We start from the raw sequence: 17,766 nt of genomic DNA on the forward strand, positions 1-17,766 counted from the left end.
ATCCTACATTACAAAAAAGATGCTTTAAATTACATTTTAAATGGCTGTAAGCTAGAATAAGATTTCTTTAAAAACATTTCTACAAACCATTTATAAATATACTTATTATGTAAAGCTAATTTTTCACTAATTTGGGGGATAATAATGGCCAATATTTACTGAGGGTTCACTATTGCTAGATACTGTTCCAAGTGCTTTGTATCAACTCATTGACTCCTGACAGCAAGTATTACCCCTGCTTTACAGATGAGGAAATGTGGTCACAGATGTTTTGTGGGGTTTTTTTGGTTTTGTTTTGTTTGTGGTTTTTTTTTTTTTTCTTTTTTTGAGACAGAGCCTCGCTCTGTTGCCCCGGCTAGAGTGAGTGCCGTGGCATCAGCCCAGCTCACAGCAACCTCAAACTCCTGGGCTCAAGCTATCTTCCTGCCTCAGCCTCCCAAGCAGCTGGGACTACAGGTGCACAGCACCATGCCTCGCTAATTTTTTCTATTTTTTAGTTGGCTGGCTAATTTCTATTTTTTTAGTAGAGATGGTGATCTCGCTCTTGCTGAGGCTGGTCTCGAACTCCTGACCTCAAGCAATCCTCCCACCTCGGCCTTCCAGAGTGCTAGGATTACAGGGGTGAGCCACCATGCCTGGCCTGTGATCCCAGATGTTAAGGAACGTGTCCAGGGATTCCAGCTAGTGTGGAACTGGCACACAGGTGACCTTGCACACGCCCCATCACGCCAAAGGGCTCCTGGGCCCGAAAGAAGGGTGGCTGCTGACTCTCGGGGCGTAGAAGGCCCAGCCCCTTGTGGCTTCTGGGGTTGCCACGGCTCAGGCTTGCTTTCCAGTCCTTACCTCCGGACCCCCACTTTCAATAATTTCATATTTTCTAAAATGCAAAACTTTTCATATTTTAGTATCTCTGAATTGGGATGTCTTAAAGTTTATGGCTGGAAAATAGCATGTTTTTAGTTTAACTAAAAACTATTTTTTTCAGCAATATGTGGTGTGTTGCAATCAATAGCTTCCTGGATTTGGTGAAATACATTAACTTTTAAGGAAGTAGTTTCTGGCAGATTTTAATTTGTTACACTTGATATCTGCCCAAGAAAATATGTATTATCAATTCTATGAGAGTATTTAGGAAGTACTGAAGGAGAAAACAATACTAATGCTAAAAAAATGGTCAAATTATCATATCAAAATATTATTTAAATACTAAGTAATCACTATGTAGGCTCAGGTTCCAACCAGGAAGAATTTCTCTGTCCCATTTCCCTTACTTACCATATAGGTTTTGTATTTCTCTCTGACCTCATCTTCACCAAAAAAATAGAAGGAAAAGGAAGAAAGAAAAGAAAACCAAGCCCGTGGCTAGATAAATATGTCTCAGGTAGAAAGAATGAAAGTGGCAGGCTGGGCACGGTGGCTCACACCTTTAATCCTAGCACTCTCGGAGGCCGAGGCAGGAAGATTGCTTGAGGTCAGGAGTTTGAGACCAGCCTGAGCAAGAGTGAGACCCCGTATCTACTAAAAATAGAAAAAATTAGCCAGGCGTGGTAGCGTGCACCTGCAGTCCCAGCTACTTGGGAGGCTGAGGCAGGAGGATCCTTTGAGCCCAGTAGATTGAGGCTGCAATGACCTATGATGATGCCACTGTACTCTAGGCAGGGTGACAGAGTGAGACTCTGCCTCAAAAAGAAAAAGAAAGAACTTTAGTGGCAAAACAGGTGTGCATTATTGATCCCTGGCAAAGGATTGAGGATGCCAAGTGTGGAGAGTGTACACAGTTCTGGAAAGCCAGTCGGGCCTAGAAACAAAACATCCAGGCTGGGCCAGACACTGTGCTCTAGGCTCCTCAAGGCAGCTGGCTATGCCTGCTTTTTGTCTGAGAAAAATACACAGCTCACACACAGGCACACTTGGGAACAATTCCCAGCAGCAACTCTTCCTAGCTAATTTCCTACACATCTGGATTTGTCTTGAAAGTTACAGACAGTGAGCATAAAGATAGTTCTGCCACTGGGCAGGAGGGGCCCCTTCCTAGCTAAGAAGAGTGGAGAGCAGGGACTATGCTGGAGCCCTAAGTGTGGGTCTGGGGCTGTGTCTTGGCCAAACAGAGGGAGGTTTGGGAAGCTGTGGTGTCCAGCTGTATCTGCTGCCTATCAATGGTGGTCTATGTTTATTTACATTACCTGCAAAACTGGCAGAGAGCTGCCCAGGCACAAAAGTACTATATCAACTTGTGCAAGATTACTTGACAGCCTGCGCATCCAAAGTGATGACGGGGAACGGTGCCTTTGGAAGTGGCCTGCATGCAGAAACGCAGCCTGCAGCCTGCTCTTGGCAGGGTCAGGCTCACCAGGCTGGAAGGGAATGCTTTCCACTGGGCAACGAAAATGCAGTTCCAGCCCACTGTCTCCCCTCTTGCCCTTCTGTCCTAGGTGCCTCCTGCCCCTGAGCATCTGTTTATATTATTCCTTCTGATAATCTCTCTCCTTCCATGTTCCCCATTGCTAAAGCAACACATGACTGTATTTATTTACATGTCTTTCTCCTCTATTAAACTTGAGGGTAAGGTCTCAAGTTTAATAGAGGTTTCTGTGTCTCATTCATCTTTCTTGGCACGGTTCCTGGCTCATAGTAGGCAGATGCTGAATAAGCATTTGAATGAATGAAGGAGGCCCTTGGCAGTGAGGAACATGTCTGAGCATTTTTTCAAACTATCAGTCACCTCCACTGCTCTTGTGATGCTAGCTGATGGAGACACAAATGAAGAGACTGCATTGTGCCTAAAGATCTTTTGACAACCGCTGGGTCAATTGGCACCTCTGGGCGAAGGCAATAAGGAGAATGGAAGAAACGAAGAGAAACTCACCTTGGAGTGGATACCAAGAATATCCATTTGTAACACCATTAGGAAAGTTCATTTTATTTTTACACTGATCTCCTTTTCTCATGTTGATGTTTCTTGAGGCGTAGGTATATGCGAGGTATTGAAAAACATCATCATCAGGAGTTAAGCTTCGGGAGAGTAATGCCCCAGTGGCTGCATTTGAAAAACAAGCCAAGACCTTTCAATTGACGTTGGAGTGAGAGGAAACACAAATACTACATTAGGAAATACATAATCACATCGCACACAAATGCTCTCATGTCCCTGGAGAGAAATCCTCTACCTATTTCCATAAATGCTTCCTCTTCTTTCTACTTTTTAATGATACATACAAGGTGGTAGTTCACAAAATAAGTCAGATACCCGTTGAATATGCTTTATCCAAAATGCTTGGGACCAGAAGTGTTTCAGATTTGGGATTTTTTTTTTTTTCAGATTTTGGAATATTTGCATTATACTTACCATTTGAGCATCCCTAATCCAAGAATCCAAAGTCCGAAATGGTCCAATGAGCATTTCCTTTGAGTGTCATGTCAGTGCTCAAAAAGTTTTGGATTTTCAAGCATTTCAGATTTTGGATTTTCAGATTAGGGATGCTCAACCTGTACGTACCCAAACTCCTCCTAAATCAGCTTAAAAATTAAATATCCTCTTAGTCACTCTTGCTAATTTCTGGAGGTTGGTGAACTTTCCTTAGGTACTGCAGGGATTAAATGGAGCCACTGTAATATTTTAAGTCCTTGGTACATACCTCATCCCACAGAGTTCTAAGAGGAGCCAGCAATTATTGTTCATATAATTAGCAAAGAAAGGTGAGTTGTTCTAGCTTTATTTTCTTTTGGCCATGTTGCCTCCTGTGAGATAATCGAAATCTGATTTCACTATTTCACTGAGACAAGTCAAGCTGTGTGCTGTCAGCTGGGCCACACTGCCCATCTACTGTGTAAGAATCACAGGTAGGACAGCTCAGGGTTGGGAAGATGAGGCTCTTTCCGCCCCTGCCTGGGCTGCGCTTGCTTACCTTGAACGCCATTATCAAACGGGTAACTGGCCACGAGGGCACCACCGTGCATGTTTGCAGAGAGGACAAATGTCTCCGTTTTCAGCCACTTCATGACTGCCACAGTTTCAGGCTGCCTTGAGACATTATTAAATTCAAAAGCATCGGGGAAATTTCTATTCAGGTCATAGTTGTTATAATTTTCCCTTTAAAAGAAAGAATTTCTTAGGGTTATTGTTGGTGTGTGAGGGAGTGAATTCGCACACCATACAGACCTTTGGTTTGGGCTCCAGGTGTTTTCCCAAATGTGAATACAGGTATGGAGAAGGTTGCCTTGGTGGCCTCCAGTGAACCACTCCTAGCATTCACACCCTATGTCGTCCCCTCCCATGTGACTTGCTGTCCCCAATGCGACATTAGCTATTATGACGCAAGCAGAGGTTTGATAAGTGTTTGCATTTGGGGACTTTGCTCTTAGAACACTCTCTTTTAGAACCCCGAGACCCCAGTGGTAGCCACATGGAGAGTCCACATGGAGAAATGACGAACCCAGGTGGCAGCCAGAGCTGAGACTCCAGACACAAGGCCCAGGCTAGTCGTCTCAGACAGACCGGAGCTGAGGCCCCCGGACCTGTGGCATAGAGTTTAGCCATCCCTGCTCTGCCCGGCCCAAATTCCTGACTTACAGATTCGACAGTCAATAAAAAGCCTGTTGTTTTAAGTCACTAAATTTTGGGGTGTTTTGTTACATAGCAACTGGTAACAGAAACAACAGTAAACACACTACTTCATACAAACGTATTTCTTTTTTTTTTTTTTATTTTCCAATTTCTGCTCAGTATGAACAAACGTATTTCTGAAAAGTGGAATGGCCTTGCTTAAATATGCTAGAAAAACTTAACATTGGGGGGAATCAAGGGGTTAGATTTCATTTATTTATTTTTGGCAAAGAAAACAGATTTATAAATTGTACACATTATAAATGTATAGTAGACATTTGAGAAATTCTAAACTTCCCAAGGCAGCTTGAAACAAAATAAACTGTTTAAATCAGAATTACTTCAAGACTCGTTCTTCTTTGTGGTTAGTTCTTGGACTACTGGCTTAATCATCAACTAGAGGTTATCAAGGGCCCGGGTACCATGGTAGCACCAGGGACTTAACACCGATGGACGATGGGACACAAGGGACAGAATTACTGCCCTCAGGTAGCTTGCAGTTGAGTGGGGAGAGAGACATTAAATAAGAAATTAGACATTAAAAATCGTGCTAGGAAGGTAAAGTGCCAGGTAATGTGAGAGTATACTGGGGACCTAGTAAACGATGGGGCGGGGAAGGCGTCCTTGAGGAAACGCTAGGTAGGCAGTGGGAGGGGGTGGGAAGCGCCCATGCACCTGGAGTTCCAGGAGGTGGAGGCAGCCGGAGGGGCTGCAGCAGGGGCAGGCGCGTGAGTGGCAAGCGAAGGCGGAGAGGAGAGGTGAGGCGGGTACAGGGGCCAAGCAGCCTTATTCAGGATTTTCCATTCCAGCCCCCAAGCCACGGGCAGCCCCAAGGATCAACTCATCAGCAACATGACAGGCTCTGAGGTCTTGCACTATTACGTAACTCCTCTTGCTGGGGCCAAGAGGTGCCTGATGGGAGCCTTTGTGCTGTTTTGTTTTTATTTTATTTACTTACTATTTTAGAGACAGGGTCTCACTCTGTTACTCAGGCTGGAGTGCAGTGGCGTGATCATAGCTCACTGCAGCCTTGAACTCCTGGGCTTAACAATGATCCTCCGGCTACGGCCTCCTGAGTAGCTGGGACTACAGGTGCCACCAAACCTGGCTGAGTTTTTTATTTTTGGTAGCGACGAGTCTTGCTCTATCGCCCAGGCTAGAGTTGTTTTGTTTTTGAATAAAGATAGATCGGCCTATCTTTACCTTCCGTTACTGTAATAACAGTCAGGCTTTTTGACAGCTTCGAATCCATCTGGGTTCATGGAAGGCATGATGTGGATCCGGGTACTGTCGATCAGATTTGTGATTTCAGGGTCTTTCCCGTCACTGGTCACGAGATAGTCGATCAGATGCAACAGCAGTTCCCGCCCGACAGTCTGCGTGTGTTAAAGAGAAAAGGGGAATTATCAGGGCAGAGGCGATACGGAAATTCCCCAACAGGGGCCTCGGCATGTGACATTTTAGACCCCAACTAGTTTTTAAGGCCACTGCTTCTCAAGTACACAGACACCCTGGCAAGTGGCAATCATGGGGTGTGCTGAAAATTATCCCTCAGTAAAAGTTAAAGTACCAAACTTGAATTTGAAATTTGAAACGAAATTAAAATTTGAAATGTGTCACAAAAAAAGTTAAAGTACCCATTTGTAAATACTCTCTGAAGAATGGATTAGTGCGAAGTAAAGGTTCTTCTTATTACAATGTTTATCACTTGTTTGCCTTCCAAAATATTAGTACTTTCTAGAATGGTAAAGAAAGAGGTGGAGTTACAGAGAGGGCATGAGAACTGGTATCTCCATGAGAACGCATGGTGGGTATGAAAGCCATTATGTATGTCTTGGTGGGTAACAGATGGAGAACCACTGCACTGTAGCTTTTAATAAAGAAAAATACAAGTTTGTAGTAAGCATAATTTAAATAGATTTCTGACTTCTACATTCCGCTCTTTCCAAATTCCCCTATTTCAAAGTTCTCCTATTGCACATTTGTGCAAATTTTTGTCATATTTTGTGTACTTCTGAGTTCCACATTCTCTTGTTTTTGAAACTTTTAGTCATTTGCCCATGATCCTCACAATTTTTTTCCATATCTGCATATTATCCATAGGCTGTTTTTTACTTTATATTTTCTTTAAATGAGTTCACTTTTTACCTACATTAAAAATGAATCTTTGTATCATTACCACTTTGCTAGATACATATTTCTAATACATAATAAGTAAAAGCAGGACTATTAAAATTTTAAAAACTATCGTACCCATCTAAAATTATCTTATGTATAAGACAGATTCCCAATTCAAGGACTGGGAAACTGAAGGCCTGAGAAAGATCTTGTTTTATAATCCCCAAGAGAGAGATTGACTATTTTTCTTATTTTGTAAAAAGGTAATTCACATTTTAGCCTTAAAGGATGATTTGATTAGACTGTATCAAGTTCTTCCTGCAATGCTGGGTTGGAGGAATCTGCTTCTGAAGACCGGATGTTGTTGAGGGCTTAGTAAATGGGAGATCGCTGCAGCAGGTGATTTGAATAAGGAGAGTGTTGCAAAGAAATTAACATAGACGCTGCAAAGGTAAAGATTTAGCAGACCTCAAAGGAGCTTTCAGTTACAACTCCGCTGGAGGAATTAATTCATTGTGTGACAAAGGGTGTGTAATCCTTGAAGGGTAATCCCTCCCTTTATCCCCCTCGTTGGCATGTAAAGAGGCCAAAGTTTATAAATTTGTTATCCAAATGAACATAGAATAATTGAAATTGGGATTAAGAAAATTTGAGGATATGTGAATTATATGTTCATAGGTAGCCATAAAATTTAAAGTCAAATTGTAGTCAATTCTGACTTCAGTTTTTTTCTACTCATTTTTCTCCTCTTCTACTACATGGATTTTTGTTTTTACAGTCAGAATTATCACTGGAAAAAGTCCTTACAAGCTAATATCCAAAAAGTCACACATGCCCCACACCTGGTTCCAATTCTAAGATATAATACAAACTCAACCAGCTACTTACTGGCTTCCCTAATGCCAGCAGGGGAGGAGCTGGGGACTTAACTATGTGAAAGGTGACTTTAAATGTGAAAAGAGTAATTGGTTTAAGGAGCTTTCTCAGAAGGAGGTTGAGAAGGAGAAATAGGTAAAGAAAAGGGAGGAGAAAGTGACCAGGAGTCCCTTAAATATCTAAATGCTGGTAAAAGACCATAGGACGGTTTAATCAGGAAAAATCCTAGGCCAATCTGAGTCCTGAGTCAAGTACAGAGGAGGAGAGATATCAGAATCCCCACGTGGTTCTAAATGTCAATTTCTCTCTTAACTACTGGAACCATACATTCTTGAACATGGGAGAACTCAAGACATGAGTTCTTGAGTTGAATATGAGAACAGAACTTAATATGAGAGTTAAGGTTTACCATTAACAGAGGGGGTAGGGTCTGGGGGAGAGGGAAGAAGAGGGAGGAATTTTCAAAGTGCCAATTTCTTTACTTTTCATAGTAAGGAGTCATAAGAAACTATCAAAAGTTAAAATGTATATACTTAAAATGACTACAATCTCAATGTTTCTCATAATCTTTTTTCTTCACTTTAGAAAAATCTTCTGATAATTTCTTATTTTGAGAAAATATCAAGTTCACCGATCTGGTTTCATTTCAGTTTTATTCTTGTTAATAAATTCAAATAAAATTAAATTTTATACCTCTTATCTAAAGATAATATATGACACACACATTTTATTTTATATTCTTTTAATGCCTCTCATTCTCTTACTATAGAAATATATGTCTAGCAAACATTAGTGATGGCTATTTCTTGGTGAGAGTATTCTGAATAATTTTTATTTCCTCTTATTTATCTAGTATAACTTTTTAAATTAAAGAAAACCTGTGTTGTTTTTACAAAAATAGTAATTTCAGGGAAACAAGTGTGTAACCAAAGTATTTTCTGTTTGTCTCAATATTACACAACAGATCTCAAGTCCTTAACTGCAGGGGCAAATAAAATCTTGGAAATATGATCAAGAACTAACTAAGAGTCAGATAATTTAAAAAATGCTGAGGTAAACAGATGAAATTTCAAAGGGAGTTAAATAAAATCCTCTTTTCTTGTTGGGACATATTTTGCTGCCTCTGTAATAGTAGATTTATGCTGAATATTATTCAAATTAATTCTTCCCAACCTTAATATAAATATCTCAAACACTCATTCATGTTTTATGTATAAACTTCCCTTCACTTAAAATTAATTCTTTGAATAGGAAACCTTGGATTGCCAAAGGCTTAAAACATTTTTAAAAAGAATGTGGTCCAAATAGTCTCCATTGGCTTAACTGGCCTTTCATTTAGCAAACTCACTTCCTTTTGTGTGGACTTAACGAAAGAATCCCTAATTAGAAGACTGAAAGGCCTGACCAATACACCAGCTTCTAGAGCCTTTCACTGATAATTCATCCAGTAGTTAAATGGCAATAACCCACAAAGCAGAAAATACTTTCTCCCTCTGTTTTAGCTCAATTCAGTCAAGTTGGAATTTGCCAGATAGGTAAAAGTGAGTGTTCTAGCTCTTCAAAGAATGTTTATAAACAATAGAAAAAATTTTGAAGAAACAAGCCACAACAAAACACACACACACACACACACACACACACACATACACACACATTCAGCTATACTAACGATAGCTGGGATATGAATTGATAGATTGCAGCTTCTGGGGGAAAAAATAAGTCTGTCAGTTCTGGGGTTCCGCAATGATATGTTAACAGATTTAATTAATTTGTCTGACTGCCCAGCTAATCCTTCTTCTTCAAATATCAGCCTAAATGTTACATTATCTAGCATACTTTCCCTGCCTCCCCAGTCTGGAGTCAGTGACCTGCCTGCGTGGTTCCGTAACACGCCACACCTGTGCTAACTACCTGTGCGTGCACATTGCAATCACCTGACTGACCTTGACCGGCCACTCCTCCCCCCCATTCCACCACCTGAGACTTGCAGGCAGGGATCCTAATAGCTTTCCTCTGTCTCCCTGTGTTCCTGGTATATCTTGCTCAGCTCCTGGTGTATCATATATTCAATAAGTAATTGTTAATAAATTACTACTGGACAAATCCATTAAAAGGTCAAGATTATTCTGAGGAAGAACTTTCTGAAAACATGAGGACTTAAGGTGCTTTGTAAGGGGAACTGTACAAATAAATGTTTGAGTTATTTTATTTGAAGGGTTTTCAATAGTGAAAATTGTGCTAACAATTGTGCTAATGTCAGGGACTCAGATATCTGGTCACCCTGGCCCAGCCTCATCAAAAAGGGAGATAAAGAAAAAGGTAGTAATTTGAGAAATTTAATACATGCTTAAAATGAATTAGACACTTCACCTGGAAAACAATTAGCTCAGTCTAAATCCAGAAAGGCAGAATTTATCCAAAGTCATCCTGCATAAATGAGGACATTTTGCTGTCATCTGGGATACTGGTGGAAAAAGGAGCTTGGGAAGTGGCATTTGGAGGGACAACCTTTAATTTTTTGATTTGTTCTAATGATAAATTTGTAGTCTTTATTGCATGTGGACTACACATCCCAGATTTTCCAGGACAGGCACAATTTCGGTATTATGTCCCGTTGTCTGTGTAAACCATTAGATACCCTCTAAATACAAACATCTGGACATACAAACTACATCTCATAAATTGCCCCTTACACCTAGCAGGTGTGCAAAAATCATTTATCCTTTATTTTTTACTTTTAGGTTGAAACACATGGTATATTTTATGTATCCTTTATGGAATAGAATAAACTATACACCAATGCTACTGAATGTAGAATTTTAAATGTGATGTGGATTTTTAAAAAGTCAAAACCCAAATAAACTATCATAGTAGAATTCATTGATGTTTAAGAAATGAAAGCTTTAAAAAAATTCCTAGCAAAAAAAATCAGAATTGCAATTCAGTTAAATATATTAAATGCCTACTCCCATGTACAGTATTTAAGACTATGGGCCCTGACATCAAGGGAACCTGAGTTCGAACTTGGGCTCTGACCAGTACTTTGCCTGTTACTGGGTTAGATTAAAACTCTAGGTACCCAGTTCTTTAAGCACATAGCAATACCTCGCTTCAATATTTCCATTAGAGAGGAAGTAGAGCTGTCTTACCAACCTAGTGTTTACCCAGGCAAAATAATTTTTTCTACAAAATTTAAAAAATATCTGATAAAAGGCACAAAACAAAGAGTGGGGAGGGCTCAAGGAAGGAGCAAGGGGTGGAGATTTTCCCAGGCTTCTCTCCTGCACCCACAATTAGGTTGAGGATATTAGATGTTCTTGGTTTCAGGGCATGGTCCCCGTTGTAAAACTCTGATTTTCAGATTATCAGTTGCAATTTACTACAAAGCAAGGCAGTAGCAGAATGAGGTGACGAGGGAGGGTGAGGGGGACAAACATCCCACCCTCAAACAATCCGAGTAGTAAGGCAATATGTGCATCAGCCTCTCCAATTAAAGAAAACTGATTAAACTTCAGGTGTGTCAAATGCTGCCAATTGAGAAGTTGCATAAATTAAGCCTAGAATTGGGGCTTCTACTATTCAACGTGCCAATGCGTGTGCCTGGATGAACTAGAGAAACACCTACTGGCCTTATTAAAATGAAAAAGGGAGAACCTCAGAAATGTTGCTCCCATGCTGTTCTGAAAACAGAACAGGTGACAAAGGCTCATCCTGAGTGCTTGGTCTGTTAGCTCCCCAGGGTGATCCCACAACAGGCAAGGAGAGAAGGTGGGGAGAAGGAAGAAACAAGGGACAGGGGACTTGGAGATATTTATTCCAGTGTTGCTCTAAGAGCTTTTCACTCGTTTACATGGTCAGTGAGCACAAATCTCACCAAATGGTGCTGGAACAACTGGGTATCCATCCAAACAAAACTAATTTGAGACAGATCATAGATCTATACGTAATAACTAAAACAATACAACAGAAATTCCAAAGACAAGGAGACAGAGGAAGGGGCAGGTCCACAGCTGGGCGAGGCTCAAAGTCCAGGCTCCGGGTTCAGACAGCTGAGGGTCAAACACAGACCTGGACTCCCTCCTCGGTACACGGGACTAATAAATATGCCTTCTGCAGAGGTGATCAAAAGAAACAGCGCCCACAAAGCACTTGGTGTAGTCCTGGCTCCATAAATGTTAGCCATTGTGATTATTTTCTCATAGAGCACTATACAGAGGATGACTTAGCTGGATTCACGTGCATGGTGAGTCAGTGTCATGAAAGGATGTGAGCCAATGGCAAGGTCACTGAAAACAACAAGGAGAGTATCTACGATGTGGGCCTTGCCCCAGTAGAACAATCTGACCTTTGTAAAAATAAGAGAATACGTGAAATTCATACAAAAGAAGGAGTGGGTTTAACTTCACTTCTTTTGCAACAACACATGCCTGCAAATCGGCCGTTTTAAGTTCACTTTGCTACCCATTTGCTTTTTGCATTCCTGAATGTAGTCACACGAATTAGCCTAGACCCTCAGCATCAAAATAACTTATCTTTACAACTCCTAAGATGTGTATTAACCAAAAATGTTTCACCCAAATCCAGCAAACATTTTAGACCTAACTTCCAGTCTGAAGGAAATAGAGTGACTAGAGGCACAAGCTCCATGATACTTAGAAAGGAAGAGAACAAAAAATCCAGAACATGGGACATTCTGCAGGACAGACAATGGATTGGGTCTCTTTACTAAGTTGGGTATCATGAAAAGGTACTTTAAAAGCTAGATTAAAAGAGATCCAAAGGATCCAATGTATCAACCAAATGCAAGGTTGTAGACTGAATCCTAATTTGGACAATTTTAGGCACATTTTGGGGACAATTTGAGGACAATTAAGGAACCAGAGAGAGGAAGATAAGATACAGACAGGATAAACATTCATTGACCCAAGAAGGTAGCTGGTATTAACTTTACAAATGTTACAAATATCAAAACAGCACAGTCTCATTTGGTAAAAGTACACACACACAGACATCTGGAAGGAGAAATAACAAGGAATTAACAGTACTAATTCTGGGAAGGTCAGTATATAATGTTCTCTTTTTTTGTTTATATTTTTTTCTGTTTATATTTTTTCTGTTATTACAAAATAAATGTATGTTGTAAAAATTTCAAAACATGTAATTTTTAATTTTAAAAAGGGCCCAATTCTAAACAAACAAACAAAAAAGCATGAAGAGGTGAAATAAAAATATAAGGGGGAAGATGGCAGATACGAGCACCAGCACTGGGCCTCCTGATGCTGCGGTGCTCACTGTCATCTGGCCACGGCATTCAGTGCGGGAAACACACACCAGCGGGGTGGGTCACCGGGAGAGAGGAAACACTTCAAGAAAAGTGTGGTCAGGCCGGGAGTGGTGGCTCACACCTGCAGTCCCAGCTACTCAGGAGGCTGAGGCAGGAGTACTGCTCGAGCCCAGGAGTCTGAGATCAGCCTGAGTAACACAGTGATACCTGTCCCTAAAAAAAAAAAAAAAAAAAAAGCACACATACACATACACACACACACACACACACACACACACATACACACAGTGCAGTCAATTCTGTCCACCATGAGGTCCATAAACTCCTAGAAGATCCAGAGACTCTGAGGTCTGAGGTCAAGTTTATACCAGAATAGCAAGGAGTACATTCAAAGAAGCTTAAGAACCACTGCCCTAAAATGTTATCTGTGTTGCTTTTTAATAGGGGGTTCTTGAAAATGCTTTCAATTTCAAACCGTGTAAGGGAAGATCAAGGTGGTGGCTAGACCCTGTACTCAGAATGACTTCTCTGCTCCTAGGTCAAGCTATCACTTGCTCCAGCTCCTAACAGCACTGGGAGTACAGAATATTCAAGATCTCAAATTCAGATTAATACATTTCTTAATAGGCTCATAAAGCCCCCAGACAGTGCTACCATCTGGGACACGTAAGAGGGTAACAGTGCTTCAGATTCCCACCCCAAAATATACTGGGACTTCTCCCCCTGCTAGTCCTCAGCATTCCTTAAGAATCAGAGTGAAGTAGGCAGCCTGGTTTGGTGGGATACTCCGACTACCCAGAGAGCAAGGCACCAGAAATTTGGGAAAGTGCCTGGAAAGAATAAGCAAATTCGTGGGTAGGTGAGGGAAAGGACTCTGGGTTTATCTTTGGAAGTTTCAATTCTGAGGACTAATTTCTGAGTAGCAGGCTGCAACCTCTGAAATGCCAGGAATTCAATAAATACACTACTGAAGACAACGACTGCCATATGTTTCTTATTAAAAATAGATTCTAAGGGACCTTGATCAATAGACTAGATAGCAAAAGGGAAAGGAAGTCTGGGCTGCTGTAACAGTTGTTTTATTAAAAGCAACTTTGGTCAGATTCCCAGCAATGTAGTCTTTTAAAGAAACAGCCCAGTAAGCTCAAAAGTCACAGATTGAATTTCCACCCGCCCAATAATCGCATTCAAAGACCTGTTTCTTTCTTAGAGGCAGGTGCTTGCATCTTAGCTACGACTGCAAGAAGTACCCTCTCTGCAGGACAGGTTGGGCAGCATGCCCAGCAAGGGCAGGCTGTGTGTCATGAAGGGTGGATCCAGTTCCTACAGAGCCCGAGTCTGGGGAGGGCTAAGGCAGAACAGGAAGCTCGGCCTTGATCAGAGCATGCCACCCACGCTATTGCAAATCCGAAAGTGTTTTAACAAGTCAGCAGGATATACTTATTGGAATATGCATTTACCTTGGGATTTCTTAAAGTTAAGTGTGTTTCATAGGGTTATTACTCATATTCCTATGCAAACTTTCCTTTCTGTATGGCTGGGAGCTATTTGGTTGCCCAGTTGTATGGAGTCCTGATAAACCGAAAATGCAGCAGTTGTCATGTCCTTAAAATATTCAGAGGAAGGAAGGTGAGAACTAGAGGTGAACATCTTCACCTGCCTGGCAAGAATAGTTGGGTAGGGAAGACTGGAAAAAGGTATTTCGCAGGATACAAAATAAAAATAGAGTTTATCTCTGCTAAGGTAGAAAAGAGGCAAGATATTAGCAATGAACTTAAGAGTGTCTGTTGATTAGTGGGTATGAGAGAACCCTAAGTGTGATTGTCTAAACTGGAGCATTGGAAACATTGAGTGTTAAATTAAAAGAGAGAGTGAAAAAGCTTTCAAAAAAGCCAGATAGGAGGAGTTTAGATAGCTATTTGGGATCTCCTGATTGTTTTGAGATCAAATATAATATAGCTCCTTTGCTGGGTCACCTTCATGCTGACCAGGAGGTAGGAAAAACCAAGCCAGGAAGGAGTGCAGAGATTAGCTGGCAGCGTTCAGAGCTGGCTGCGCTTGTTCTTCCAGCCCCCAATACAGAAAAAGCTCAAGCTACTCTCACAGGGCACTGGGCACACAACCAAATGGCCATGATGGTTGCTGGACCCTGATTTCTTAAATTCTCTCGGAAGGCCTCCCAGGAAGACCTTTCAGGGCCTTGCTTCTTTGCTGCCATGTATGCTGAAGGCTTCTCTGTGCTTCCTCTTTAGCATTTAAGAGAACTCAAGAGACCTGAGAGGGAGCTTCTCTGGTGACACTCCAGAAATTCAAGCCACGTACATACCTCATCTCCATGCATATTTGCCACGTATTTGAACTCCGGAATCCCAACTCTGTGTGTCTTTGGAAATCGCCCCACAACAAGAACCCACAGGTTTCTACCTTTACAGGAAAGAAAAAGATAGAAAAATAAGGTATTTTTTTTTTCATTCCTTATAGACATCTAGCAGTAAGTTATCTTTTAAAATGACAAATGAACTCCGGGAGAATGAGAATAGGAAACAAACACTGTTTTAGCATTTCACGGTGACTTAAATTCATGTGATTAACACTTCCGTGATTACAATGTTTCTCATTCACTGCTAGAATTTAAGGAAACCCTTTCAATTTGGCACAAATATTTAACTTCTTATTTTAGAATGTGATTTTTTTTAAACTGAAGACTTGGTAGGTGATGTAGCTCTTATTCTTCCAAATGTGTTTATACTTTGCTCTGAGATTCTAGAGCCTCATAGAAATGATGTTGCTAATTCACACAATTATACAAAGTTAAGTTATAGCTGATGGTTGACTGGGAGGGTTTCCTAACTTGCAGCACAAGGAAAGTGAAAAAAGCAATAGCAATAAAACATGTAACTCAGAAGGGAGATTATTTTTAAAGTAAGAAATCCTGAATCTTGTATTTAAATGCTGATATGACATAGCCCTTTTGCAGCATCCTTCGTGTGCCTGAGTCCTGTCAAGTAAACTGGGAACCACAACCCATCCTGATAATGGAAGGAAAACTAAGTCCCAGCTCTGCCATAGACAATGTGATTTAGGCAAGAAAGGGCAGAGTCTAAAGATCACTGAGGATTTGCTTTGTGCAGATATTACAGGTGCTAGTCTGGTTCACGTAATCTCAAGTAATCCCTTGTCATGATCCACTGAAATGGATTATTAACCAAGCTTTACAAATGAGAACACTGATCTTCAAAAATGTTAAATAAACTGCTTATGATCACACAACCAGTAAGAGGCTGTGATTTGAGCCCCAGAGCCAAGAATTGAACCCTGGTCTATTTAACTTCAATTTTGGCGCCCCTCCCACCAAAAAAACTGCCTGTCTCTCAAAAGGCTTGATTTCCTAACCAGTAAAAATGAAGTCCCTTTCAATTCTAATTGTCTGGCACTTTTGGGGGGTAATTTTGTTTTTGTTTTTTTTCTTTTTTTTTAATGTTGCCCAGGCTGGATTTGAACTCCTGGGCTCAAGTGATCCTCTCGCCTCAGCCTGGCACTTTTAATACAGTTTAAAGTTAGAGATTGGGGTATGTTTGATATCTATCATGTACGTACAAAGTTCAAATATCTGTGATAACTAAGCCTTCTATGGAATTTAAGAGCCCAGGAAAGGAATTTAACAGCAACTAATGGGCTAATGTTGAGCAGATTCTGCAGAATTTCAGATCTAGCTCCTTAAATCAGGCTGGGGAGCATTCAGTTGCCATGAGGGACCCAGGGAGAAGCAGATGTGGGACTTATCTTTTCCCACATTTATTCATAATTTACTGTAACAATATTTTAGGGAAACTGGTTAGGATAGCGTGATGTATTAAATTCAGTAACTGCAGGACTTCTCAGAAAATACCCACAAAATGCAGTTTATGTGATCGATGCCCCTGGCCAGTGCAGAATTCTCACTCAGTCACTCATACATCTATTTATTGACTACTATGATGGACAGGCATTGAACCGGATCAGACGGTACAAACAAGTCACATACTCTATGCTCAGTGACTTCCTAATCTAGTGGAGAATAGTAACACGCAAACACACAATCACACTGGAGTGTGACATATCACAGATGAGTGTGTAGAGTACTGTTGTGGGTGCAGAATAAAAGAAGAAATGGTTAATTTTTCCCAAGGAGGAGGATCATGAAAAGCTTCCCGTATGTAGGGTTTAATATAATAGATGATGCTTGTGAACAGGGTCCTGAAGCATGATTCCGAGTTTGCCGTGTAGACAAGTACACTCTACCTGCTGATACCCTACCGGAGCATTTGATTAACCAGAACCCTCCATCCCCCAATGCTATCAATTCTTTGTCATCTGGAGCTTCACTTCCACACAGTTGACGTTTTCACGTGAAACAAGGAACTTTTCACACGTGAGCTGTTAAACTCGGCTTTTTAGGTTTGCTTCTGGAGAATTCTTTTCTGTAACTAGGAATGCTTTTAAAGCTAGAATAATCGCAGATTCATACAGAATATGGTGTAGTCCCCTCACGGGCAAAGGGAAAGTTCAATATCTTCTCAATATTTACCAATTGTTATTTATAACTCTGCATCTGCAACAGCTGGCCTGTTACATAAAGGATCGTGTAAGACAACAGAAACCTGACTCGATATGGATATCCAGTATTATTTAGTTGAAGGAAGGAGGGAAATCAAACTGATACAACCTAAGGGAAGAAGTACTTTGATGGGTAACTCAATCTCAATTTTAGCATGAATGGCCCCTAAGTGAACTGCAAGATGAGAAATTTACCTTGCACGACCTCAAAGGCACAAAGTCTGAGAATGAAAACCAACCAATAGGTCTGAAGAACACACACAATCCTTTTGGAATGACAAACCTCTTG

General features: G+C 40.9%; 1 protein-coding gene across 3 annotated transcripts in view; it reads right to left on the bottom strand.

Moving 5' to 3' along the window:
• The window catches only part of CPM (carboxypeptidase M), a 65,095-nt gene that overhangs the window by 4,981 nt on the left and 42,348 nt on the right, over positions 1-17,766 (bottom strand). For 2 of the 3 annotated variants that reach the window (XM_069489464.1, XM_069489465.1), the window contains exons 3-6: positions 15,208-15,305; positions 5,807-5,979; positions 3,906-4,090; positions 2,867-3,037 (exon numbers count right to left, since the gene is read on the bottom strand). In XM_069489464.1, coding sequence (XP_069345565.1) covers positions 2,867-3,037; positions 3,906-4,090; positions 5,807-5,979; positions 15,208-15,305 — 627 coding nt within the window. Of the gene's footprint in view, positions 1-2,866; positions 3,038-3,905; positions 4,091-5,806; positions 5,980-15,207; positions 15,306-17,766 lie in introns of those variants that run through there. The other variant, XM_069489466.1, reaches the window with a different exon arrangement.

This window comes from Eulemur rufifrons, chromosome 16 (genome assembly GCF_041146395.1).
Source record: "Eulemur rufifrons isolate Redbay chromosome 16, OSU_ERuf_1, whole genome shotgun sequence".
In the NCBI taxonomy this organism is placed as follows: domain Eukaryota; kingdom Metazoa; phylum Chordata; class Mammalia; order Primates; family Lemuridae; genus Eulemur; species Eulemur rufifrons.